Source organism: Sciurus carolinensis, chromosome 15 (genome assembly GCF_902686445.1).
Source record: "Sciurus carolinensis chromosome 15, mSciCar1.2, whole genome shotgun sequence".
Taxonomy (NCBI): Eukaryota; Metazoa; Chordata; class Mammalia; order Rodentia; family Sciuridae; genus Sciurus; species Sciurus carolinensis.
The window spans coordinates 69,289,330-69,317,217 of record NC_062227.1 but is presented as its reverse complement, the minus strand read 5'-3'; the positions used below and the strand labels follow the sequence as shown (position 1 = coordinate 69,317,217).

The following is a 27,888-nucleotide window of genomic DNA, read 5'->3' as shown; positions in this document are numbered from 1 at the left end:
GAAACCAACTTGGTGGTAGAAGCCTTTAAAAGATGGAGCCACTGGGAGGTTTTAGGTGATTAGAGATATGCACTCAAAGGGGATTACAGGATGCTGTTTTCTTCTTTCTCTTTTGCATCCTGACCTTACAACAGTGTTGCTTGTTTGTTTGTTTTGTGGTGCTGGGGATGGAACCCAGGGCCTTTTGTGTACTAGGCAGGTGCTCTACCCTTGAACTACATCCCATCCTGGCTTAAATGAGCACCTCCACTCTACCACACACTCCCCACCATAATGTACTGCCTTACCACAGGCCCAAAACCAACAGGGCCACAAACCGTGGACTAAAACCTCTGAAACTGGGAACTCAAATAAACCTTTCCCCTTTTAAAGTGGATTACACAAGTATATTGTCACAGTAATGGAATGCTTACTGACGTGCAAGGTATAACAGGTCTTATGATCTGCAGACCTAATGGAATGACAACAAATGGATAGTTGAGCATAAACATGTTTATTTATTGCGTGTTTGTATTTTTACATGAGCTGCACATGCACATGTGTGATACATAATGCTAGAAATGTGCATAACATACATCTGCCTTTTGTTCAATGATTTCTTCCAGATATTTCTATGGAAGAGCATGGTAGAACACATACTCATCCTTCATTATAAAAACAAGTGAGTGCATTTCTTTAGATAGATGACCACTTGCTTCTGTAACTTTATCAGTTACATTAAATAGACAGTGGACAATAATTTAAAAACCACTATTATATAAAATAATAAATAACAGAAAAAGCTACCTCTGTGATATAAACTAACAACAGGGAAGAACTTAATGTGTATCATCTCATTTTAGGAGATCAAATGATGAAGAGAATTGTAATGTTATGACTGACAGTCATGTAATGATTTCTGAGTTTGTATTTAGCGTGTTGCGGAAGTTGTTCAGAAGAATAGAAATATTAAGAAAAAGTCTCTAAACTTTTGGCATTTGATGTAGCAATTCTGAAACCGATAGCTCATGCCACAAAATCCTGTGTCAAAGCAGAATTTTTCAATTTTAAGGTGAGGAGAACCTGCCAAAAAATAGGATGCTCTTGGTTATTTTGTGCATGATAAAGAAAAGGAAAGGATGGTCTGCTACAAACTGTGGGCCACCATGACCAGTCCTCCCTGTCATAATGGCCCCAGTGCCAGCTGCTGCTTCCGTGCCCTCCTCGTTGACATCCACCGTGGCTTGATGGAACACCTCAGAAAGGTAGAGGTCATTCCCCTCTGACATTCCTGAGAAATTGGCCCGGTGCTTGTTGAAGGCATCCTCCAGGCCCATGCTCCTCAGAATGGATTTGAGCCTGTAGCGCTCTTCCAGTTTGAACTGGGGCATGTAGACCTCAACGTCGTCTGCAGCCATGGTGTCCTTGCCAGTCCACTTGCTGAGTGTGTCATAGGTTAGCTCACTTTCCAGCTGCAAAACAGAACAAAACAAACAAAAAGACACAGTGAGTTGGAGACGGGAAGGAAAACAGTGCTAAGTCTAATGTTAAAATCAGTGACTTTGCCACATTGTGGGTAATGTAAAAATTTAAGAGATTAGTCAAATTTTTTCAATAAAGTAACATGTATAACATATGATGAAGGCTTTGAATGAAACTTCAAGATGTGCCACAGGGACTAGCAACCAATTCACAGATTTCTGTGAGAAACTGCACATCAGTTTGTTTTATCTGTAGATTTTCTACTTTTTATCTCACAAAGTATAAGTTCAGCTTCAGAAGTTTAAAACGATTGACATTGTAAAGCCTCACCAACTCTAGGCCAGTGGACACATTGGCAACTTCATCTGGGAGCAACAGGAACATGCTGACATCCCCAGCATATGGGAGTTCTAGAATCTGAGCCTTCAAGTCCGCTATGTACCCAATATTCAGCTTCTCGTGCAGGTACATCATCTGTACAGGTACATGCTGAGTCTGAAATTATTCAAAAGTGAAAGGTGAAAGTGAATTCTAAGATGCCAAGAGATTTACACATAGATATAAAAGGGAGCGTAACCTCCTCTAGTGTTGAAGAAATATAGCTTTAAAAAACAAGTTATTTGTGTACCCTTCAGTGGGTATTTATTTTTTCAAGATTATGTTCTTATTCAGTAAGATAAACAACAATAGCAATGACAACAATAATAATACCCAATAATACTAATAAATGACTGTTTTCTGTGTGTTATGGCACACATCTATAATTCCAGCAACTGAGGCAAGAAGATTGCAAGTTTGAGGCCAACCTCACTAACTTAATGAAGACCTAAGCAATTTAGCAAGACCCTGTCTCAAAATAAATATAAAAAGGGTTGGGAATGTAGCTTAGTGGTAAAGTCCCTCTGGGTTCAATCCCCAGTACCAAAAACAGAAAAGAAAAAAAATTTCTATCTGTTCAGTACCTACCACTCTGCTAAGTCTCAGTGAATATTTACAACAACCTTTTACATTGAAATTATATTATCCTTGTTTTATAAGCCAACCAGGGAATGCATAAAAGACCAACCATGGAATGCACAGCTGGTAAGTGGGAGAGCCAGCATTTGAGTTCAGGAATGTGTGACTGGAAAATCCATGGTCCTCACCTCTACTAATACCACCTCTTAGGAAATTATTGAATGATGCTCAGTAACTCGAAAAAGTCAGTATCTGACATGCATGAGTTGTAACCAGCAAGTCATGGAGGAGAATCAATGAGTTGTCTCTAATTTTTTGTCTTTGTTTTATCTGAAGCCCTAAAATATGTGATTAGAGAAGTGCATCCTGTTTTCTCATACCGAGTTCACACGGAAAGGATAAAGCCCATTTAGTTTCTTCTCGAATGGAGTTTTCCACTTTCCTTTGAAGTAGACTGCATTCACCAGAACCATCCTGGTCTCCACATCTACAGAACCTTCAGGTAACAGGTTTGGGATTCTGCCTACAGAAAACACAACGCAGGATTAGGATTTGTAATCAAGAACCGTGAACATAGGATTTCTTGACCCTTTCAAGAATCTGTCACATTGGGTATCCACAGCTGTCAAACTCTGCAGAGACGTTGATCTTCACGCTCAACTCTTTTTTCTCTAAATTTACTCAAAGCTCAGAAGATTTATGAAATCCAAGAGAAAATGAAAGAATAATGCATTTCAAGTATAAAAGTACTATCAACTTTGGAAAGGAGATTTTCACTTCCCTTTATATTAAGTGTTTGCTCAATGTTTCATGGTTTTCTGACAGTTATTGGACCCAGAAGGAAGTGAAAGAGGCTCCAGTGAACGTTAACAGTGGCCACCTGTGGTGTGCCACTTTGTCCTTCTAGACCTGCTCCAGTCTTGAGTCTGAAAGGTGAACAGGTTTTCCAAAACGTTTTTAAGTTGTGGTGGAGATGAAGTAGGAGGAGTACAGTGATGAGAAAGGAAGAAGCATTCTGAAGAGGTTCGAGTGCTGGAAGAGACATTCAAAACCAGTTATGAAATAGTGTAAAGATGCTGAAAAAGGCTTAAAGGAGTGAGCCAGAGAAGGTTCTAGACACAACAGCTTCTGAGCGCAATCTTTAAAAACACAGTGTAAGAAGCAGTCCATTTATTGAGCACCTGCTCCAAAGTCTTCCCACCATTCAAAGTCATTCTGTCACTCAACCTCACAACTGCTCCATGATGGCTGGTTTACCATTTTTATCCTCATCTCCACGTGCAGGGCCTGCCTGGTACATACTATGTGTTACATAAATATTTATTGACTTCACAAATGAATTCGATAACAACGAATGAATGACCTAATTAAGTTTGAGTCCTTGTGAAAATGCAAAGGGAAGCCGGAGCCTATGAAAAGAATCAAGGACGTGCATTAAAATGCTATAGGTGGCTTAGAAAACAAGAGGAGATGAAGCGGAGACCAAAGAACTCGACAATGAACTGGTTTTGCATGGTGAAGGAAGAAAGCGTAGAAAGAATTTCATGGCCCTTCCCTGCAGCGTGGCCAGAGTTCTTCACAGCTCACACCAGCTCCTCCCCTGAGGGACAAGTCCTTATTTTTTTGTTTTTGTGCACAGTGACCCAGAGCCACAATTATTTCAATTCTAATTTTTCCTGCTTGAAACTTTTGTGTCTTCTTATATTTTATACTCTGGTAATATCTACAAGCAAAATATTTAAGTATTGAACATGTCTTCTATTATTGGACCTCATTTCTTTTTTTCTTAAAACCTCATTGAGCTAAACATGAGTAAAGTTACTTAACAAAGTGACTTAAGTTGGACAAATGTTCAGGGAATGAAGGATAAGTTCAAGAATGATTTTAAAAGATAGATCAAATTTTTCTAAGTGGAAAGAAGAAAATATTTCGTAAGTTTTACCTTTGGTCTGAGTCTTGACCCAGGAATTAATCTTTTTTCTGGATTCTTCTGCACATTCCAGGAAGTCTACTGCCTGGGGTTCCATTGAGTAATATTTCTTACAGAATTGCAAGTATTCCTTTAATGCAGAAAATGCCAAAGTTTACATAGAATATATATTGAACAAGCCAGGGTGTGATTTTGAATTATGGGTTTCCTGACAAGACTGGGAGGCCGAGGGGAGGAGCTGGGGTGGAAGTTGGCTGGAGGGGTGCTGAAGGAAGACATAGCTCAGATTACAAGTTCTCCCTTAGCCCTCTCCTCACGCTCTAGCACAAACTCTGCATTCTTCACATAATAGACAATAAATAAAAGCAGAGAGGTTTAGTGCGGGGAACAGTGACTCTGGAAAGCAGTTGGTTTCATCCTCCTGATTTATTACATTGCAAAAGGGACATTTGTGATAGATAGGGGGAAAATCTGACAAAGGAAACAGGAGGGACAGTGGATATGTGAGGCCAGCCTCAGGGAGCTGGTGTGGAACCCTGACTCTGTATGAGTTGCACACAGGGACCTGGACAGAACCTTTATGCTGGTTTGGGACCCGTCATCCTGGTCACAGGCTTCACTTACTTCCTTGAATCTCGCAGACTTCTCGCCAAACAGCTTACTGACACTTTCCAATAAGTAATCCCCCGTGGTTGCGTTGATGGCCGAGCTGAGGGAGTGGAAGGAGGAGTGGACTTTGTCCCTCACCTGTGCCTTAAACACAAGAAAGAGATTTTCTTCTTACAACATGGGACTACTAAGCAAGATATTTCTTAAGCAATGATAGCTTTTCTCAACATAGTAATAAGACACCAAAATTGTGCATAATTTTTTTGGTCCTTTAGAGGAATCTCGAAGTGGTTTTCATAAGGATGTGGTTCATAAAGTCAATGAGATAAAATTAAATTTGCTTCAAATTTTATTCTTTTTATAGATTGGATTCAACCAGGAGTCACAAACAACCTCCAAGAAAGGTGGATTCCTTTCTAGTTTCTAAACTTCAGGTTCTGTAAGGAATTTTCATTATATTTATAAAATGAGTAAGTTCTGAGGATTTAAAGTATAACATGCTGATTATAGTTTAAAATGCCATATTGTTCCCTTAACAGTTTGTGAATAGAGTATATTTTAAATGTCCTTACTCCCCCATACACACATGGTAACTAGTTGTGATGGTGCATTAATTTGTGATAATCATCTCACAATGTCCGGGGATATCAAATCATGACATCGCATAACTAGAGTGTATACAATTTTTGTCACATTTGTCAGTTGCAAAGCTCTTGATAAACCTAGAGGGAACATGTTACCTTGGTAATGATCTAACAAGGTTCGTATGGCTTCTATAGTTACCCATTTTATAGGGTAGCCTACACAGTGGAAAATCTGGGTTTTAGAAAACCATGAAAGTGATTGGGAACTCCAGTGCCCAACCTACAGTTGTAGGCACTGTGACAGACATGGTGCTCAGTCACAGCAGCAGCTGGGACTGCAGCAGAGAAGGAGCCCTCCAGATGGACTTCCAGATGTTGCAGGACACTTGGTGAAAGCTCCAGGTTTAGGTGCCTTCTCCACCTCCTCTAGCCCATAATGCCCTATGTGATAGATGGGTGGATGGAGCATCACCATGTCCAGGAAGGAAGCTATGGGAGACACCTCCTCATGGTCTATCTCATAGCCATAAGCATGGAAGCTGGTTACCAATAGGAGCACATCGCTACCAGTTCCTAGAATGTAGCCAGACAGCTGAGGATCTTTAAGGAACTGGATAATTGAGAAAAGTTAATACTACCATAGATGATAGATAGATAGATAGATAGATAGATAGATAGATAGACAGACATATAGACACATAGATCCCTGAAAGTCAGTGGCCTCTCACACCCTACATGGGCATGGCCTTTACCATTGAACTATTGTCACCCCCACACCCTCTCTCCTCTGGAAATTTCCATCTACATGTGTATTCTAGATGTCTCTACAATAGTAGAGAATAGTTTGAAAATAAATTACCTATAAATAATTAATGGCAGAGAGATATGGTAGAATTTAGAAACCACCTTGACCTAAGGTCTGGAATCTACCCTGGCCCTGCCCTTGGTTACTAGTTGACCTTGGGATATTTACTTCATGACTCTGAGTGGCTGGGGGAAATTGCTCTAGGTCCCTTCCCAGCCTAACACTCTGATTTTGAGAAAACAAGATCCTAGAAATAGAATACAAAAGAAAGATGAAGAAATGAGTCAGTTACCTGCAAAATAGCATCAGGATAATTTCCCTTCTGTGTCTGCTGCATGGAGTTACAACCAGTGAGATTCTGCCAGGCCCCTGGGGCGACGCTGTAGTCTCCAACTTTGTCAAACTGAAGTACCTGCGATCAGAAACGGGGGATGATGACACTCCCCTGCTGGACTCAAGTGTCTCTGGCTCCCTGCCTGGCGTGTGGGAGCCTCCGTATACCCCTGCTGTGTGATCTGGAAGGGTCAGCAATTTAATTTCCCTTCAAGGAAACCACCTGAGGGGGTTGTATTAACTCACACACTGGCCACTTTGGAAATGTTTGTTATTATGAGAGGATTTATGACCCTTTCCCTAAATTATCTAGATTATCACTCAGCCCATAAATTGCCTTGAAAAAAATGTTAGCATTTTAGAGAAAACAACTAACTCAGAACCTTTTACCTCCCTCTTATCATTCTCTCGCTCATCTGTCAAAAACGGAGAATAAAAATAAGCTTACACATAGAAACAGATTGTCAGTAGTAAACAGGGATCATCCAAAATCTTAGTACATATCATATGTACATAGAGAGAAATTATAGTCCATGCAGGGGAAAAATTACAGGGATCTGATAACAAGATGGATCCACAGTGTAAGTGGGCAGTTGAGATCCCACAGTGAAGCTGGCAGGTGAAGACAGGCCTTCCACGGAGCTGCTCAGGTCCCCTCTCCAGGGCACTCTTGCATGTCCAGCTTGTCAGTCTCAGTACCTGCAAGGCCCTCACCCCAAGACCTGCTGCACTTCCTTGCTGGGCCCGTGGTAAGAAGCCAATTCTGTAAATGGACGGATGATTGGGGCTTTGCTAATGAAGAAGGGCTGCCACGCCCGGCCAGTTGGTGAATTCTTGGACTGGAGTGAGCAGTGTTAGCACTTTAGGGACCTTAAACTGCCCCCCAATGACATATGTCCTACATTTTGCCACACTCTCTGAAAAGAAGTCGTCCCCCTCTGTACCCACGCGAGAGAAGAATATTTCCTGCAGTGGCTTCTCTGGTTTCCTCCCTTCCAAGACAATTGACCCTTATTCACTGCAAAGTCACTCAGGCAATGCCCTTGCAAAAGTGGGGATGTGAGGTGACCCTGGGCCACCCTGAGGCAGCTTGGCCTGGACAGATCCTTGGTCCATGGCCTCATCCTAAGATAAGAGCTGCAGAAACCTTCCTCACTGGCACCCTGATCTCATGTGGACCTGCTCTCCAGGAGTTTCCTTCATTTCATCTACGCTACCTCTTCCAGCTCCCAATTGGGTGGTTTCTCCTGCCCTAATTTCCTCATGTGCAAAATGTAAAATCACAGCAACTACCTCATAGAATTTTGAAGACATTCTTAGAGAGGTGTCTGGCTATGACACTCACCAGTATGAACTATTATTACAACAAGTGTGGCTAGGTGCTTTACATGTTCTCTCTAATCTTTTCAGCAGTCTTACAAGTTATCCATTTTCATTACCATTTTATAGATGAGAAAACTGCAGCTCAGAGGGTTTCCAGGCCTGTACACAGGTAGTAAGTGGTACAGCCAGGACGCAAACACTTACGGACCTGTCCCTGAAGTCCATGGCTTTCTCCTCCAAGCCAAGGAACTGCACATTCTTTTTATTCAGGAGGCAATCAAATAAGCACTAGAATTTGAAAATTTGCACATGCAACAGAGTTATAAGAAGATTACATAAAATCTTTGCACAGTTCCAATTTCTGAAAACACTTGATATACAGAAAAGGTGTCTTGAGGCCGGGGTGACCAATGCATTCATTTTTCCTTTAGCATCAAAACCAAGTTTTTTACTTTAACAACCCAGAGCATCTTACTTAGCATTTGCCCTCAAATGTATTGCTTCTGATTCCTTTACATTAAAAAATGTAAAACCTCGATGTCTTTAAAGGTTTTCAATGCAGTTTACTATTTATATTTTTCCAGGGGTGAAAGAAAATAAAGGGGAAGGAATGTTGCCAAATCCTGCTGGTACCAGAGTTGAGCAACTGGATTTTGTCATAAGTCTTGATGTTTAACTGCCATAAGCACAGAGTGATAGGTCCTTTCCTCTCCTTCTGCAGCAGGACTGGCCAATGTGCTCTCTGTGAAACCATACTTCTAAGGAGGCCCACCCTAAATGGGTCACCATGTTCCTGAGAGGGATGTATTTGTACTCAGGTACAATTCTCATGAGAATCCAGAAACCAGCCAGTGGCATTTTGGTGTGACTGAAAGCACAATGCCTGCTTGTATTTAAAGCATTCAATTTTAATGTTAGTACGGATGTTAACACAAAGGAATTTTAATGACATGATGACCATGTCCAGATCGCTGATCTAGGAAAAACAGGATCATGAGAATCTTAAATATGCTGAATGAATCCCTTAAGTCTATGGTCATGGGCAATTGAAGCAGTTCAGCAAATTAAGGGCTCAGCCACAGTGGAAAGGGTACCCTGCCTGGATCTGTGTCCTGGGAAGGAAAGCAGAGGCCTTGACAAAGAGGATCTGGCAATGCTGTTGCACACTTGTCCACCTCGATTTGAAGGCCGGCCATACACAATGGCAGGCCCCATGGTTCACAGGCTGGATAACATGATGAGATCCTCTGCAGCCACCTCTACCTAGGTGTCTCTGTGAGTGCAGTGACCACTCTTCTGGTGCATTTCCTTTCTCTCTGTGACTCTCCTGAAGCCATTAGGACTTCTTCACAGGTATGGAGAACAGATGCTCCACAGTGGCAGAGCAATGGAAGGAGCCTGAACTAGGAGTTAGAATACCATGGATGACCTTGGGATAGGTTCTTCATTCACACTGCCGATGTTGTTATCTATAAAATGATACTTACCTTAAAACCAAGTGAGAGAATGTGTGCAAAACACTCACTATGAATACTATGAATGCTGTATTATTAAAATGAAAGATGTCACTGTTAACTCTTTTAGTCTTGCAGGCTATAAACTCTGATATGCCTTCTGCTATCTATGGTTGAGGGGTTTCCTGCTTGCTTTGTTCATTTAAGTCTAAGGAACCCAAGTTGTAAGGGCTGGTGACTTGTTAGCATGCACGATCGCTGTCTTCTTAGAGTCAAAGACCTGAACACAGAACACAAGCAATTCTACAATTCAGTTCAGGAATCACTCAGACCCAATGGGAAGCTTCAATGCAAACTGACCTTGGCCATCTGGTCTTCAGTGTTGCCCCTGGAACCCAGGTAGACCATGGCCATGGTGGAGGAGATGCTCCAAGGAGAGAAGAAGACATTCTGGGTGGCATTCACTTTTGCTAGATGCTTGAAGAAATTGAGGGCAAAGATGGTGTTTGCCACATAAAGTTCTTCCATTGCTTCAATCTAGAAGGAAAATAAAGATGGAAAAAAAAAAAAACTCTAAAAAATGGTGCAGCATTTTGGGTGTGGTCAACAGATGTTCCCTACATAGGGTAGGATTTCCCTCTCTGTTCTTCCTCCATGGAATAATATGAGGGCGCACAAGGACAACTTCAAAGTCATGTGACCTGTGCGGTCACAAAGGGCCCATGCTGGTGCAAGACTGATCTGTGCCCATCTTGGAAAAACTTTAAAACCCCCTGCAGTTTCACTTTTCACCGGATCCTGTAAATGATGTTATGATTCTGAGACAGTGAACAACTTTATGATAAGCAGTGATGCTTTATATTACTCTGTATAAGAATATTGATAATAATAGCAGTCATAATAAATAGCATTCATCGAGTTCTTGTCTAACAGGTGAGTTCGGAACACTTTACCTGTCCTAATCTTGTCATTGTCACTGAGATCCTATGGGAAGGCACTGCTACTTCTTTTTACAAAGGAAATGCAGATATTAAGTGACCTCTGTCATTCAGCTGTATATGGCAAGAATAGGAATTGGAACCAAGTAGGTGCTGCAGGGTGATGCTACACTGCACCCACATGCACCCCATGCACACACACACACGCACACACAGGCAAATTCACACACACTCAAATATATGCCACATGCACACTCTTGTTGGCTCCAGTTGAGATATTCAGCACTCTTTCAGGTCCCCTGCTCCTAGGAGTGGCTTATGTGTGAGAGTCTGTACTTCACCCAGCTCCTACAAATCCGCCCCCTCCAACACACATAACCACAGCTTTGCCTTAAAAGCAGTTCCTATGCTGGGGAGTTGATTACTGGAAGCACAGAAAGGGCTCCTTTTTGTTGTTCCCCAACCGCCAGGTGGAAAGCCGACCAGGCAGGAAGGCAGGGATAATCCCAGGTGTACGAAAACACACGTACACTCGATTTATCACCCACCTGAAAATAAACAACAGACACACCTCCATGGCCTAAGGTTCTGTGTGCAACTGAATGCTTGGAAACTCCCAAGGGGTGTGTGTGTGTGTGTGTGTGTGTGTGTGTGTGTGTTCAGAGGGACAATCATCTTTCTAGTTGCCTTTCTTTCATCACAGTTTATAGCACACCCTATAATTACCAAAATCCATAAATATACCAAGCAACGCTGACACAACCTCTCTGGGGAAACTTTCTTGTGACAACTTCCTAGAACTGAGAGGGGCCCAGTAGGTGCCCGCGATGATCCATGTCTGCAGCTGTCCCCTTGCCTACCAGGGCTCCCAACGGGACCCGTCATCCCTTGTCTCTCTAATCCATGTGTGTCTCATATCAACCCTTAATTGATAAGTTCTTCTTTTTTAAGAAAGTAATTGAAATTTGTATCAAAATTTCTCATTTGAAATATGATCCAGTCCTGGTTTTGTCAAGACAAAATGGTAAATTAAGTAAAAACTTGTCCTCTCCTCTGATCTCCTTTTTCAACCTTTACAGTCTCCACATGAGGTAATCGTACCCCTCGTGTCTGGATCACGTGCTGATGCTCATAGAGGTTGATAACTCGGGTAAGGTCACACAGCTTGTCTGTAACGGGGCAGGGCTCCAAGCCCAGGCTGCACTCAGAAAGCCACCCTTTCCAGGGCCCCTCGCTTGCTGGTGCACACCTCCACTGTGACACGTCAGAGCTAGACAAGTCACAGCTTGAGAAATGCTGGAAAGAGGAAATAAAAACAGGAAAGCAGCAAATCTGCAAAGCTCCTAGAAAGTTCATCGAGTTTAAAAAAGCACTAATTCTCTTCTCTTGCTTTGTCACCTAGACTAGATTGATATGGAGAGCTCAGTGGTTCATTTCTTCTTCCTTGTACTAATTAAAAAGTTTTATAGCTAGACTTAGATAGACGTTTTCTAGATGAATTATCCTCAACACCTTCTGGAAACAAGCTGGGTCTTAAAAACATAAATAAAATATTTCTCTATTTCCATGTGAAAATTTAAATAAGAGACCAGAACAAGAAAAGTAGTTCTTTGTAATAATCTGCTCAGCCAATCATTTTGACATTAGTAAAATTTAAGTGTTGAGACAAACTATCAGAAAGGGCAGTTTATTCTAAGTTAGGATTTCAGATAAATTGATAAAGAACAAAATGTTAATAAGAATAGAATCAAATTGTCCTAGATTCATTTACTTCTCTAAAAACCCTTCTGAATTCTATTTCTAAATTAGGTTCCATTTATCATATTTAACATAGAAATAATATTTTATGCTAGGTGCAATGAAGCCATTGCACCTACAATTCCAGCTCTTTGGGAGGCTGAGGGAAAAGGATTGGAAGTTGAAAACCAGACTGAGAAATTTAATGAGACCCCATCTCAAAATTAAAAAAGTAAAAAGAACTGGGGATGTAATTCAGTGATAAAGTACCACTGAGCTCAAACCCCAGGTCTGCAAAATAAAATAAAATGGAAATAAATAATAATATTTTATGTCTATGTTGCAGTTACCTAATTTCTTCAGCTACTTTTTCTGTTTAATTTATACAATTACTTGCCCGGTAAAGTTTAGGAATACTGTTAAATTAATGAAAACGTAACGATGCAGATTGCACAGCCACTTGGTTCCAGAGCCAGGCTGACCTAGTCTTCTGATTACAAATCTAGTGACTTCCCTACAAACTTCTCAAGTAAGATTTGAGAGGCTCACAATTTAGAAACCTAGGACGGCATCTGCATACCCGGTTTCCTGACTCTCAGACAAGCCCACACCTTATGTTTAGATGGAAATCTGCCAAGGCAATGCAAAATGGAAATCATGGAATGATCTCAGTTACAGAGCCTCCCAGAACAGGTAGCCTCTTGTGAACTGCTTGACAGTGGAGTAAGTCACACCACATCATCAACTTCCAAACACATACTCCCGTCAATGTTTAATATTGCCGTTGGGATGAATGAATGGAAATTATGGGCAGGGCCGGGCTTCCTGATGTTTGTGTTAGTTCCTGAAATGCAGGTTGCCAACTGCACCACTGAAACTTGGCAGAGGTGATAAAGAATCTGGCAGGTGCCACAGGCACACGACACAGTCCCCCTGCTCACCAAGTCTGGGTGTTAGTTTGCTGCAGCATTTTAAACATTTTTTTTGCATGACTACCTAATGCAAATATTTTGAAATTGACCACAAAAAACAATTAAAAACAAAAAAAATAATAATAGTTAAGAAGAAACAACCCATCAAAAATTACCACTTATTTTCCCCACAAATTGAAAGCAGTTTCTGTTGGTTGACAATTTTCGTGATGAATAATTATCTGTTTGTAGGTATGAAATTGCCTACTTAGTCAACCCAACAACTTGTTTAGCTCAATTTTCTCTTTCACAAAACTGATCCATTATTGAACTAAATTCAGGAAACATATTCTGATGTTGAATTGAATCAGCTCAAATCTCTGCCTTATTTCTATAGTTTCTGGCAGTTAATTTTAGAAGGAAACAGAACCCTCTTTTCCTTTTATTTCTTTAAAAATATTTTCATTGCTTAAGTGAAAATATTTTAATTTATGTAGCTATTTCCATCTGATTCAGTATCACCATAATAGCCCATGCAGAATACGCATATTCTAACCAGTGCAGTAAAGTTGACATCACAACTTGAATGAAGGTACATTTTGGTTTGGTTAATGCTACATAGGCATTTGGTGGCTTCTGAGATTCAAAGTCAAATGTTATTATAAATTTTTAATCCAGATCTTGAACTAATATATTTTCAGTTAAACAAACAACTAATCAATACAACAGGACTCTATTTTTCAAATCTAACCCTCTGGAAACATCCTACATCTGAATTCTCAATATATGAACAATACAGTCCTAGGAAGAAAATAGTGAAACCACGTAGCCCATAGAGATGGCCATGGAGGTGACTGAAATACCTTGTTCTCTGAGCTGCCGTCAGACTGGGAGTGTTCCTTGGAGAGTTGTCACAGCTTAGACACAGTAATGACTGGTTTTATAAGGCTCTGCCCCTCCCATACAGCGTTTTGGTTTTTTTTTTTTTCTTTAATGTGTATCTTTCGTGTGATTCAACATTTTACTCGGATTTCATTGGAATAGAAATGCTTTTTGTAAAAGACACAGCTGAAGAAACTTACTAGGAGAATGACATCACTGAGAAATGTCAGAATTTAGCAACATCTACAGGAGCCTGTCAAAATTGGCTTAAACCTTCCTCCCACCCCACCACAGTTTTTCCTCTCTGCTCATTCTGAGTATCAAATCCCACAGTTCTCCTTCCACCTTCAGAAAATCGTGATTCATGAGCTCTTTGAAATAGATAGCAACAATACCATCTTTCTTTTGAGTCTAGGCAGAACCAAGTGACACTTCGGACAGGAAAAGAAAGAGAAAGTCACAACTTTTCCTTCTTAGAACTGTCACACTCTTACATTTTCTCAAACTATAATATCCTAAATATTTCTGGGTTCTACCTTAATCTCCTGTCACGAGCCACACCCAAAGAACTTTCCCTTAATTAAATCATAGATCTCATCCTGTTGCAAACAGTGACAATCCACTGCTCACGTTGATTTATAATTCTAGACAAATCATACATGTTGATTGGAAATGAGGATCTTGAAAACTCGATTGAGAAAATCACCAGGTTTTTAGATTCGACGAAAGGAATTTTGGAATGAAAATAGATTAAGAAAATGATGGATAAGTAAATATAATCATAAATCTGAAAACGTTCATCTTGCTAGAATCAGCAACACCTTGTAAAAAAAGTTTCTCTTCTCTGGGCTTTACTGGGTGTGCAGGGTAGAAAAGCAGTAATATCGCCATGCTCCTCAGCTGGCATGGCAGGCTCCTGCCTGTTCCTGGAGAGCGGCATGACACTGAAGTGTCCCTGAGGCCAAGACTGGGTTTGAGCCCTGCGTGAGCACTTCAGCTTGGCTTTGGTCCACAGCACCAGATACTACCCTTAAGTGAGTCTCTGATCACAAAGGCATGGGATAACTTAATTCAAACCCTTTTATTATTTGAAGAACAGCTGGATAGGATAGGCGTATTCTTCAAAATCTACTTGGCACTCAAGAACCAAATTATTTGTGGGCGTTTTGTTTTGTTTTTTTCAGTACTAGGGCTGGAACCCAGTGACCCTCTACCACAGAACCATATTTTCAGTTATTTTTTTCATTTTTAGACCCCTAGGTATTCCAGGCTGGCCTTGAACTTGCAATCCTCTTGCCTCAACCCCTGAGGAACCAGGTCCAGGTGTGTGATAACATATGTGTCTCATTTGATTTTTAATTTCTGGAAGATTTTTTCCATTTCTTAAATTGATCCATTAGCCCAAAGGAAACTCTTAGGGAGCTACTGATTCTTTTGCAAGATTTATCATCCCTCGGTACTCAGTTCTCTCCTCCAGGGAGCTAGGCAGATATTACTGCTTGGTGGTCTGTTTCCCTTTTCAACCTCAGCCCTGAGGTGTGTGTGACCAACGTGGTCAACTGCTCTTTAACCATGTGCTGGTAGCCCCGTGGTTTGCTGCAGATCCCACCAACGCAGCCAGAGCACAGCCACCCTTTGCTCCAGCCACTCTTCAGGGGTGCCGCTTCCCCCCTGGTTGCTCTCACTCCAGCCATCCTTCTCCCCGCTCCTCCAAATCTGTGAGGCTCTCTGTACCCCATGGCTCCCATGGAATCTGCTCTGACTGGTAGCCCTCAGCGAGCTCCTTCCACATAGAAACACAGCACCAATCACTGTGTTTCCAATGTAATAATCTCATGGACCCTAGCTGCGTCACCTGAGTTAGGTTGTATCCCTAACTAGGTAATACACTTGGTTCCCCTTCAGTAGCAAGAACAAAGATAAGGACCAACTGCGTTCTTGCTAAATGGTTTTTAGTGAATTGAGTAAGATGCTAAAAACCCTCTGGAGAGGCTGTTCAGTGTGGTGAGTAAGGACTGGGATTCTGAAATACTTGGAAATGTCTGATTTCAATCCTCTGTTCTGTCGCTTACAAGTCAGATAATCTCGCACATATTCATCAGCCTCTCTAAACTTGAATTTCCTAATACCTTCTATACAGCGGGTACTGTTGATTGCCTACACCAAATAATCTCATGCTGCAACCCATCTATCTGGTTTTGTTCTGACATTATTCAGAGATGCCATGATCTCTGAATAATAGACTGGTAAACCCAGTTCTGGGAAATTATTTATGGGAGAATTTTATTGGGGGAAATTAGGGGAATTTTTCCCTCCTGATAAGAAGGGAGTATGCAAGAACTTCCACATCCTACACCATCCCCCTTGCACTTTGAGCATGCTTGTGTGAAGATGTGACCCAAGAAGGTGCTACAGCCATGTTACAATCATGGAGGAAGGCTGAGAAATTTTCAGAGATGCCCAACCAGAGTCCTGACATCAGAGAGCTCTTAAGACAATGCCAGAAATTACTCACCTCCAGTTTCTGTTCCTCCTGTTATGTGAGATAATAATAAGTCTATGTTGGTTAAGCATTATCAGGCACCCTGATCCTTGGTCATTTGTAGGCAGGGCATTCCTCAGTGACACAGGGTTTTGTGAGGAACCCACAAGGTCTCCTTCCAGTACTCAGGGTACTGTCCTTTTTATGGTAAGTGCACCATATTGTTAGCCAGATAACCAAGTAGCTCTTGGTGATCAGGTTTGGGAGTTGCCTTCCTGCCTAAATTAGAGTGATTTCACAAGCTTGGAATAAGAAGGCAAGAATTTCACACACCTAACAACTAGAGAAAGTTGTAAAAGACAATATAGAACTAAGAGCCAAACTGACTGGTATCCTGGGAGAGAGGGAGGGAAGGATTTAAAATGTTGTTCAGGGACTTGAGGGAAGGATGGAGATATATGAAGAAGAAAAGAGAGAACGGAAAAGGCACTAAAATTACCAAAACGGGAAGCGTAAGTCATTGAATACCTTCTTGAGGTCTATCAGGAGCTGAGTTGGTGTTAACAGGGCAAGGAAGGAGAAAAAGAAATATCTTACAGAGGAGCCTCTGATTGCAGCAGTGTTAAGATCTAATCTAAAGACAGACAACTGAAAGTGATGGAGATGGGAAGTGACTTGTAAAAAGTGGTGTTTTTAAAACTGCCTGGAAGGGAAAGAATTCCGAGGTGGGAGACTTACTAGGTCACAGCAGCAACCCAGCTAGTATGTCAGTAGGAGAAGGAGTGGAGTCACCCCAAGGGTTCTCTACCACTATAAAATAAATAAGATTAGGATTCCCCAAGTAATGTGGACTGTCTGCCTCATGGTAGGCCAGATCACTTTTAGAGAAACTGAGACTAGCAACACAGTAAGACTCTCATCTTTATTTTCCAATTTCCTAGGAAAAAGCACATGAGACAATGATAAGAGGAGAAAGGGTATAAAACTACATTTGCAGTTTGACCTCCACTATGTGAATAAAATAGGTGCAGAAATTTGACTTGAGGGAAATACAGCACAAGGTACACAGTGTTTATCTCTGGGTGGTGACTTTGTAGATATTGCACGGGGCACAGTGTTGTGAGACTTGGGAAGTCGAGGCAGGAAGACGCAAGTTTGAGGGCAGGCTGGAAAAGTCACTGAGTCTGTCTCAAAATTTAAAAATTAAAATAAAAAGGACTGGGGACATAGCTCAGAGGTAGAGGGACCCTCAATTCAATCCCCAGTATTGGAAAAAAAATTGTTTCCACATGTTCCCTAATAAATACACATTACTTTTAAAAATCAGAAAGACGTTATCAACACCTATTATTGTTTGTGTTCTTGATAATAACCATTCTAACTGGAGTAAGATGAAATCGTAGGGTGGTTTTAATTTGCATTTCTCTAATTACTAGAGATGTTGAACACTTTTTCATATATTTGTTAATCACCTGTATATCTTCTTCTATAGTGTCTGTCTAGTTCCTTGGCCCATTTGTTGATTGGGTTCTTTGTATTTTTAATGAAAAGTTTTTAAAGTTCTTTTTAAATTTTGGAGATTAGTGTTCTATCTGAAGTGTGTGTGGCAAAGATTTTCTCCCACTCTCTTTTCACATTATTGATTGTATCCTTTGCTGAGAAAAGTGTTTTAGTTTGAATCCATCCCATTTATTGATTTTAGCTTTCATTTCTTGCTCTTTAGGAGTCTTATTAAGGAAGTCTGATCTTGAGCCAACATAATGAAGATTTGGGCCTACTTTTTCTTCTATTTGAACACAAGCAATAGTAGATGTTGGTTGGTGTGGAGGTGTTGTACATTGCTGGTGTAGTTGCTAATTGGTGCAGCCACTCTGGAAAGCAGTGTGGAGATTCCTCAGAAAACTTGGAATGACCCACCTTTTGACCCAGTTATCCCACTCCTAGGTTTATAACCAAAGGACTTAAAATCAGCATACTACAGTGACACAGCCACATCAATGTTTATAGTTGCTCAATTCACAATAGCTAGATTGTAGAAGCAACCTAGATGCCCTTCAATAGATGAATGGTTAAGGAAACTGTGGTATATATACACAATGGAATATTATTCAGCCATAAACAAGAATAATATGGCATTTGCAGAAAAATGGATGGAAATGGAGAATATCGTACTAAGTGAAGTAAGCCAATCCCCAAAACCCAAAGACAAAATGTTTTCTCTGATAAGTGGATGATGATACACAATGAGGGTGGGTGGGTGGGGGCAGTGAGAGAAGAATGGAGGAATTTTGAATTACATAAAGGGAAATGAGAAAGGGGAGGGGGCTGGGGCATGAAAGATGGTGGAATGGGACAGACATCACTACCCTATGTACAGGTATGATTACACAAATGGTGTGAATCTACATCATGTACAACCACAGAAACAAAAAGTTGTATCTCATTTGTGTAAAGTGAATCAAACTGCAGTCTGTAAAAATATAAAAATAAATACATTATCAAAGTATATTTTTTATGATATTTATCAAAGTGTCATGTTTTGAAATTATCCAAATATGATACATTTGTCAGTCAAAAAGGAAGTACATAAACCAGGTCTGGTGGCACACACCTGGGATCCCAGTGACTCAGGAAGTTGAAGGATCCCAAGTTGGAGGCCAGCCCGGGCAATTTAGCAAGACCCTTTCTCAGAATAAAAAATAAAAAAGACTGGGGATCTACCTTGGTAGTAGGACACCCCTGAGTTCAATCCCCAGTACCACAAAAAAGAAAAAAAAAAAGAAGTACATAAAATTCCATACAATAATCTTATTTTACTGATGACGTTCAGTTAGATATATGGAAACACTGTTAATTTATAACAAAGATCATGAATAATGTGTTACGTTTAGCATTTATATAGCATGGTTTATTCTGGAAATTTAAGAAGTTATGACTGGAAGTTGGACTAGGGAAGGCAGTTGCCTCTATGTTTCGGGGGGCCTTGGCTAAAACACCTTCACTATATACTTAAAATATCTTTATCTGAGCAGAGACATCTACTTTCACATGACCAACAGAACAGCATGTTAATGACTCTGGGAGAAATGTTACATGGATCTGAATTCCTACAGAGAGAGCTTGGGTGGGGACAAGTGGTCAGGCAAGGAGTTTCTGGGCGTGTGAAGAGATTAAGAATGAGAAGGCTTTGCATGCAGGTGAGCCCAGGCCACAGAGAGGGAACTTCCCAAAATCCAGGGCAACAGAAAGCACACCTTAACTGTTTTAAGATAGACATAGCCCTAGGTCAGCCAGGAGTGTGAGAAAGTGTGCATGACAAACAAGCGTCATTAGGGAGGGTAACACTCTGAGGGAGCTATTTATCTTGTTACCAAGTGATAACCCCAACAGAGACACCGTGGTAAGCGGTGGGAACACAGATCCAGGATTCATATGATTCAGCTATTTGAGAAAAGCCAATAAAGGTCCTGACTTGTCAGATCAAAAGCATGCAAAGGAGACTGCCATTTCCAGAGCAGCCTTAGTACATACCGTGGACCACTCATTGGCTATACCTCGTGAAACCGGGTACTTACAACCAAGTTTTTCCTTAAGGGTCTGATGATATGGTGTCAGACGCAGAGAGCCTTAACTGCGTGCCTCACTCAACACTTCACTGTCTTTGTGGATTGCTTATGGTTAAATGGATTATTTATATTAGTTAATTAACAAGGTCTAATTTAATCTCTGTCCCATCTAGCATGTTTCTAGTTCCTCCCATCATGCTTAGGGAAAGTAGCACATTTCAATGTTAAAAACAGCACATTTCAATGTTAACTTTCATAAAACATACTCAGAAGATAAACATGTAATCAAATAATACCAGTATACCAACCAAATTCAGATGTCAATTACTTTAGTTTGATCTTTTTGTGGCTTTCTGTCTCTCTTTTTTATTAAGGGGAGATAAAAGACCAGACTACTCAATGTTTGCTACTGAAATACAAACATGACACACACACAGATTTTGGATTTGGTCCTCTATAAAGTCACTGGGGGAATCCCTTGATTTCTAGGAAGGAAATGCCAAAGATAAATCTTAATGAATTGTGAGGCAGTCATGCATTTTATTTCAGGGTTGGACCAGAGAATTTGCACCTCCTTCCAATCACTACAGCCTTATTTAGACTTGAGTGAAAATGAGGAGGGAGAATAAACGATTGCTCAGCTTTTCCCCTATTGATTAGTCACCACGCACTGAGTACGTAGGCAGGAAGATGAGTGGGGGTGGAGGAAGGAAGGAAAGGCTCCGCACTCTGCTGCTCTATCCCCAGCCTAGACCTCGCCCGCCATCTTGAACCTCCTCAAGGAGTCTCCTCTTACCTTTCCCATGGTGCTCCAGTTCTCACTGGTCCAAGCTGGACACATCATGTCTCCAGCATTTTCCCAGACCTATTTCTCCTCATCTACTTCTCATCCATCAACCAGTCACTCAAGCTAAAATCAAAGTGACTTACTTGGTAGGTGGAGACAGGAGGATCAAAAGTTTGAAGATAGGCTGGGCCTCAAAATAAAAATAAAAAAGGAGAGGGCTGAGGATGGAACTCAGTGGTAAAGCACTCCTGATTTCAATTACCAGTGAAAAATGAAATGATATAAAAAAAAATCAAGGCAACAATCTTCACAATTTTAATACACTTTAATATCTGCTATTATTTATCAAGTCCCACTGCTTTTTATTTCAAATATGTTTTAAGTCCATGTACTCCTCTTTTTGTGTCTAATATTATTTTCCTGGCCCTAGTCTTCATCATCTTGGGCTTGGTCTGCAGGTCTCTAGAGTCTTGTCCCTTAATGAATAAATTCAATTTATTTACAGTGCAAATATAACACAGTTCTGACTTATTAATATTCTTTCATATGGCCTCATTAAACACAGGGCGAAGTCTTAATTGGGTTCATATGAATCCAAGGCAATCTGTGAACTCACCTTACTCCAATCTCATTAACTACTTCATATAATCTAAAGTCTTTATCATAATATCTGGTACATAGTCAACACTCAAAAATTGTTAGCCTTAATGATTACTATTACTTTTACCTCTATTAATATACTTAGAAAACTGTATCCAAGTTTTGCTTTTACCTATTTATTTCTTCTGTAAGGCTTTTAGGAGCAGAATCTGTGTATTTCATGTTTAATGATCAAAGACCTAACACACTATGGCTCACTGGACATGCCTGCTTAATGTTTTTTGAACTAAACTAAAAACAAATTTTTGCATCCCAGTTTTGATGCTCCCTAGCACTACTGAGTTAGTCTCACAGCACGGCCTTCCTGATCTTCTGCTTTGCTGTGAGGATAGAGGAATCTCTTCTTAGGACAGGAAACAGTTAAGGAGGGGTCCCATGAACCAGTTGTGAGATGAACATTGAGATCTTGAGTCCAGGAGGTTCAGGGAACAGCAGGGGCAAGTTCTGGGTAGGACTTCTCTGCAAAGGAACAGAAGCCTTGATCATGGCTTACTGAAACAGGCATGAAGGCTCCAGTTAGCAGTGAGGACCCCAATAATTCTAAGCAGTGAGCAAGTCCTAAGGAAGGAGGCAGAGGTGTTGATGGCAAGGGTTAAAGGCTGTCAGAGGAGCTGACTGCTCTGAGGCGCTTCCATTTGCCTTCATTTTCTAAGTTTTTTTTTTAATTGAACATGTGGCTACAAGCAGAAGTAAAAACACTTTTTATAGGAAAATAAGGTTGAAAATGCTGCTAAACATCAGATACCAGGTAATAGATTACATAGGATTTGTAAGAGCATTAGCCTAGGAGAAAGAAATTGTGCAAATGATTTATGTGTTTGACATTGAAGTGATGAGTTAATGAGATCATGCAAAGATCAGAACATCTCAGATTCCAATCAGGTCAGGACTTGTGACAACTTTTTCTTTTTTCTTTTCATTTGGTTCTAGATACTTAATCTGTCCCTTCAAAGCTCTTGTTTGCCTGAAGTCTGAATCAAACCAATGACTATCCTCAATGTGTATTATTTCTCAGTGAAAATATCACTTTTAGCATCCTTGAAACTCTGTTTCAACCCTATTTCTGGGTGATTTCAGTATCCACACCCATACGCCTATGCCTTGTGAAATTGCTTCTCCCTCTTTTCACACACAGGCAAGGCACAGTACTGATATGATAATTCAACATTTTTGAAGCAGTGACTTTGTGTTCAAGGCCTCTGACTCATCAGAACTGACTACACGTTGTATTAATTTCACATATTTTCAAGCAGTGCTAAGAGTCCTAAATGAGTAGAGAGATGGAAAGTAATCAAAAGTTAGCTCCAGATGGGATGTAGATGTCCCCAGTGCTCAAGTCTGTATATCCTTGTGACCATCTCTTTTAGTTATAGATGCCTAACCACCCTGACCCCACAACGAATTCTGTTTCCTTTGACTTGAGTGCAATAAAACCCACTTCAATTTTTTTTTTTTTTCCCCCAGAAGACTTCAGCTTAAATGAAGAACCTAATGAAGTGTCATGGTCCCTTCCTCTGTGTCTGTGACTCAAACTGAAATAGCATTGCCCAATTCCTAAGATGGCATCATAATACTGAAGTAAGATCCTCTTTCTTCTTATCTAATTGATAACAGAAAGTTAAGCTTGCATTCTGCATTTCCAAAACTTCTGATATAGTTTCTTAAAATATAACAGTGATCTTGAATTCCAGCGCTCTGGATAAAATAATGGAGAAGGACAGATGAGAAAAGAGTCTTACCCTACACATGTAAAAGTGAAGAGTTGTTGTTATAAATGAAGTAATATAGGTACAGTGTTAATCAGAATATCTAATCATAATAAGCACTTGATATTATTACTTGCCTTAAGTATTTCTGTAGTTACTTCCACTAAAGTGTTACACCGACATCTGGTAATAGCCATATACAGTCTTAGGGAGGTCATTTCACTTCTTTGAGTTTCCTTTCTTTCCATTGTAACAGTCCCCTAAAGTTTATAAAACACTCCAATGTACATTATCTTATTTAATCTTCTCAACAATCATGTGAGTAATATAAATGAATGTTGTACCAGGTTAAAAAAAAAAAAAAAAGATAGTCGAAGGATTTGGCTAACTGGAAATGAATGGTGAAAGATCAGATTAAACCCGACTACTTGAGGTCAACATTATTTTCACTGACATTACCTTTGATGCTCTTTCCAGTTTAGAAATGCATTCTTCTCTTTCTGTAATTGCTTAAGGAATGCTAAAACCTCCATAACAGAAAAAATCATACTCCTGATTTTCCCAGAGCCTAGCAGTGAAATTAACAAGTGGCAGGCCCTCGGTACGTGTGCTAAGTTGGATCTTCCTGTGCATTTGGCGCCTCAGCCTAGGCATTATTTAACGCCCCACCCCCACTATGGAAGAGCTTGCTATAGATCAGGGAGCTGCCAGAAAGTGGGGGTAATTCTTTAATTGGTATCTCAATATACATCATCCCCAAGGATGGCAGACTACAAGGAGGACAGAGTTATAAATGGAAGAGAAGTAGTGTTAATTATTTTTGAGAGACAGTAGATGTTTGGTATTATATGGGAAGGACAGTGAACTTGCTTTTATCTGTACTTAGACAAGATTATGGAATGAACTTATTTGTGATCATTGAATAAACTTGTCTGAGGTTGGTATTCTCTGACATGGTTTTAGTCTAACAGGAGAATAATTAATGTAGCCTGGTTTTTGAATGGCAAGAGCTGCTCTCTCTCTCTCTCTCAACCAACAAACAGTACTTATTTCTGGAGCAACAAACTTCTTATATATCCAAGGATTATGAAGCATGATGAAGGGGTCACAAAAGTGGTACCTCATCCTCATTGGTTCATGTGTTTAAATTAATTTCTTTTAAGGGAAGGGCCAATTCCAGGTAATACCATATTTTCTTGGTTGCTGAATAGTTGAATGGGAGAAGGAAGATCAAATTCATCAGGTCTGTTCTTATGTGTCAATTTTGTAATTTATTTTTAAATTTTTAACTAAAGCCATACGTGCTCTTAATTTCCCATCTCACATATCCCACTCCTCAAAAGCAATCATTTAAACTCTTTTAGTCAGTTATTTTGGTATTTACCTCTGTATCTCTATAAAGAATGTACTTATATTACTTCTGCTTACATGGCTTTTTGCATTGACTGCTCCTACTACATACATGCACTTCTTCTACTCTGCCATATTTCCACTATAATATCAAAATTATGGTTAGAGCAATATTGGTTGGTTACATTAGTATGACTGTGTGCATGGAATTCACAGCTGGGTCATATTCTATAATTGTACTTCTTGTACATTCTGGTATTCTTAATTATCTTGATTTTTTTTAACAACTCAACAATAAAGCCTCTCCTACCTGAATAAATCATATTTAAATACATTTAGAGAAATTAAAACCAATTTCATATTTTACACAATGATAACCAGACTCAGTGCCTCTGAGCTGCTCTAAACTTAATGGGTTGCCAAGTCCACAAGGCCTAACTGATCTCTTGTGATCACTTGGAACCTGAAGGTTCCCTTTAACCTCTCCTGCATTGGGTTCTCCTTGTTCAGATCCTTAATTGCCCTTCTTCTGGTTCACTGACTCATCTGGGTGACCTGTGCCCCAGCAGCGCCCTGAGAAAGGGGACAACGGAGCAAGCTTGCTAAGTCCTTTAATGTCTAAAACACCTTCCTGCTCCCTTCTCCTAAATTGGTAGCTTGGTGATACATAGAATTCTAGGTCAAAGAATATTCTCCCTCCAGTCCTGATAAACTGTCATGACTATATATGACTATAACTGTCATTATAGTCATGTAATGTTCTAGATCTTGATTGTTCCATTTTATGTTTCTTAGATTCAGTCAAGTTATTTTTTATAGGTGTAGTTCATATTTTCACTGATATTCTATTGGGTGAATTAAAGTATCATAATGCATTTGCCCATGCCCCTGCCTATGTATATTTAGGTTGTTTCTAACTTTTGTTTTCAGATGTAGTTTTTCAAATATACATTCTAACCAACAATATAGAAAAACATCCTTAATACACACCTTGTCAGCACTTGATATAGTCAAATTTCTTAGTTTTTAAGAATCTAGTACATATAAAATGATTTGTCATAATTTGCCTTTCCTGATTACTGAAAAGATTGAACATCCTTCCATACTGTTATGGTGATGTGGATTTCCTCTACTGTGGAATGTTTATTTGGATGTGTGAATGTTCATTCACACAGGTTGTTTCTGAGAAGTTGTAGGGCAGTAAAGCAACCTGGAACAGTTCTTCAGAAAGAAAAAGAAAAGGTTTATTCTAATCTCCTTTGACCCAAGGGTTCAGGTTTGCTTTGTAGTAACTAATCTTTCCATGCTTGCTCCTGGATTGCATTTTCCAGCTCCTTTGTGTAGCTGCTGGTAGAAGCATCTCTACTTGAAAACTGTTTCCATGTCCTTCTTTCATCTTAGATGTGTTCCCTTGGTATCTGTGGATTCTTCTCAGTGTACTCACATTTCAGAACAGAGCACCAGAAAGCCATTTGCAAGTTCTTCTTGGAAAAGAGCCTAGGAAGAGGGGTGGAAAGTGTTGGGAGAAGAATGACCAAGTTGGGCTGTTTTTGAGGGGCAACTGCAATCCAACCTTTGGATCACCTGCAAAGAAGTTTCTGATCTTCTCCCTGCATAATAGCTGATAAATTTCTAGGACCCAACAGGGTTTATAAAATCAGAACTTAAACTTCCCCTCCCCTTCCTTTTTCATTGTGGCCTCCCTGACCTTATCTATGTCTGGCAGACTGTTATCCAAAGGTTTAACCTCTACGTTACTCTTTCCAGGCAATCAACCTTCAATCACCTGCCTTTTCTATGGGGTAGGGGCAGGATGCTGACTCTGCAGTGTGGGAGGGAATCCGAGTCCAGCTGATTTCCCAACAGACCACCAAACTTTCTACCTTCTACGTGTTCTTCATCCTCCATTCCTAAAATACCAAGCCCAGATTCTTCAACTTTGGAGATGTTCTATAAGGAAATCATGATGGATTTCATCTTTGTCCTAGCTGATTTTCTAAGCTTCAACCTTCTTAGTTCTGATAAGTTCATTACCACTTATCATAATGAATCTACTTTTCAGCATCCAGAAAGTTAATTGTTATACTCTCTTTAATTCCCTTCCTAAGATAATGTTATAAAATAATAGTGATAAGAATAAGACAACTTCACTATGCTCTTGTGTAATTTTAGGAGGAACCCGGAGTTTGATGAGTGTGTTTAATCTGTCATCTTTAATCAGATGTTTCTGAAAATTTCTCAGAGGAGCTCTCCCAAGACAATGATATTCCTGCTCACTGACTGACCACATTGTGACTAATGTAGGGAATTTTCAACATTGTAGAAGACATTTTTGTACAGTTGGGGACCTTTTGGTAACCAATGTATTTTACCCCAGAGGTTTCCGCTCATGTATGAGTTGTGTCATGACTTCTTGTGATGTATCTCTGAATCAAATGATTTACCTGTGACTTTTCAAAATGTTTCTCAAGCTTAGATTGTAGGGTCAGCTCTGATTCTTACCTTAATTTGTATTTTCCTCTTTTCTGTGCCTCTACCCAGTACCTTCCTCTACAGTCTCTCTCTCTCCAGATCCCTCAACCACCACTCACCACCCCAAAAGACATCAGTTCCAAGTGAACTAATGGACACTACAGAATCTGGGAGTGTGGAACCTGCAAACCCTGACTGCATTGTGAAGGACGGTGGACCCACCTGCTTTCAGGTGGTAATGTGTTCTTTCTTTAGTTCCACTCACTGGGTCAAGGGGTCTGCACTGAAGCCTCCAAAGCCCATCACGCTGCAGCTCTCCTTTGGATGCTCATTCTTCCTGCCAGTGCAGCAGGTCAACCACGTTAACAAAAAAAATTTTTTTTAATCAAACATCCTGCAAGCAACCTTCTTAAAAATTACTGTCCATGCAAATCTCCAAAAGATCTTAATATGCAGATTCTGAATAACAAGGTCATTGGTGAGGTCTGAGATTGTACATTTCTAGCAAACTCCTACATGATGGGTCACCATCAACCAGCTGCTGCTGGTCTGAGGAGCACATGCTGAGTAGCACATGTGGGTATGCCACTCTTCTTTTTATCCTGCTACAGCCTCCCACACTGGGAGCTGGTAGTGAGTCGACCCTGTTGGTGCCTTGCCCACATGCTTGTCCCCCATCTTCTGTCTGCTTTGCTGCTGATGACTTGAACCTGCAGCACTCAGAGACTTTCCATTGGGCGCTTGAGTCATGCCTCCAGTATTGAGAGCTAGAGGTGCCTGAGAATATTGTATCTGCCCTCGTTAGCTCATAGACAACAGTTGATGGTGTGAAGTTTCGAAAGCCCATTTCCTTTGTTCTGATATGGTGCAAACTCAGAAGTATATTACCCTTCAGAGCTGGAGGATCAATGTCTGGTCTTCACCTGAAATTAGAAACTTCT

The 27,888-nt window shown here is 40.3% G+C and overlaps 1 protein-coding gene across 1 annotated transcript; it reads right to left on the bottom strand.

The window, feature by feature from the left end:
- Positions 1-482: 482 nt before the first annotated feature.
- Serpinb2 (serpin family B member 2) lies at positions 483-13,953 on the bottom strand. Its single transcript, XM_047526575.1, has 8 exons — positions 13,906-13,953; positions 9,817-9,993; positions 6,639-6,758; positions 4,973-5,101; positions 4,361-4,478; positions 2,799-2,941; positions 1,792-1,956; positions 483-1,451 (listed from the first exon to the last, which is right to left on the bottom strand). Exons 2-8 carry the CDS (start codon positions 9,982-9,984, stop codon positions 1,047-1,049), a joined length of 1,248 nt encoding a protein of 415 aa, XP_047382531.1. The 5' UTR covers positions 9,985-9,993; positions 13,906-13,953; the 3' UTR covers positions 483-1,046.
- Between the last annotated feature and the right edge of the window lie 13,935 nt (positions 13,954-27,888).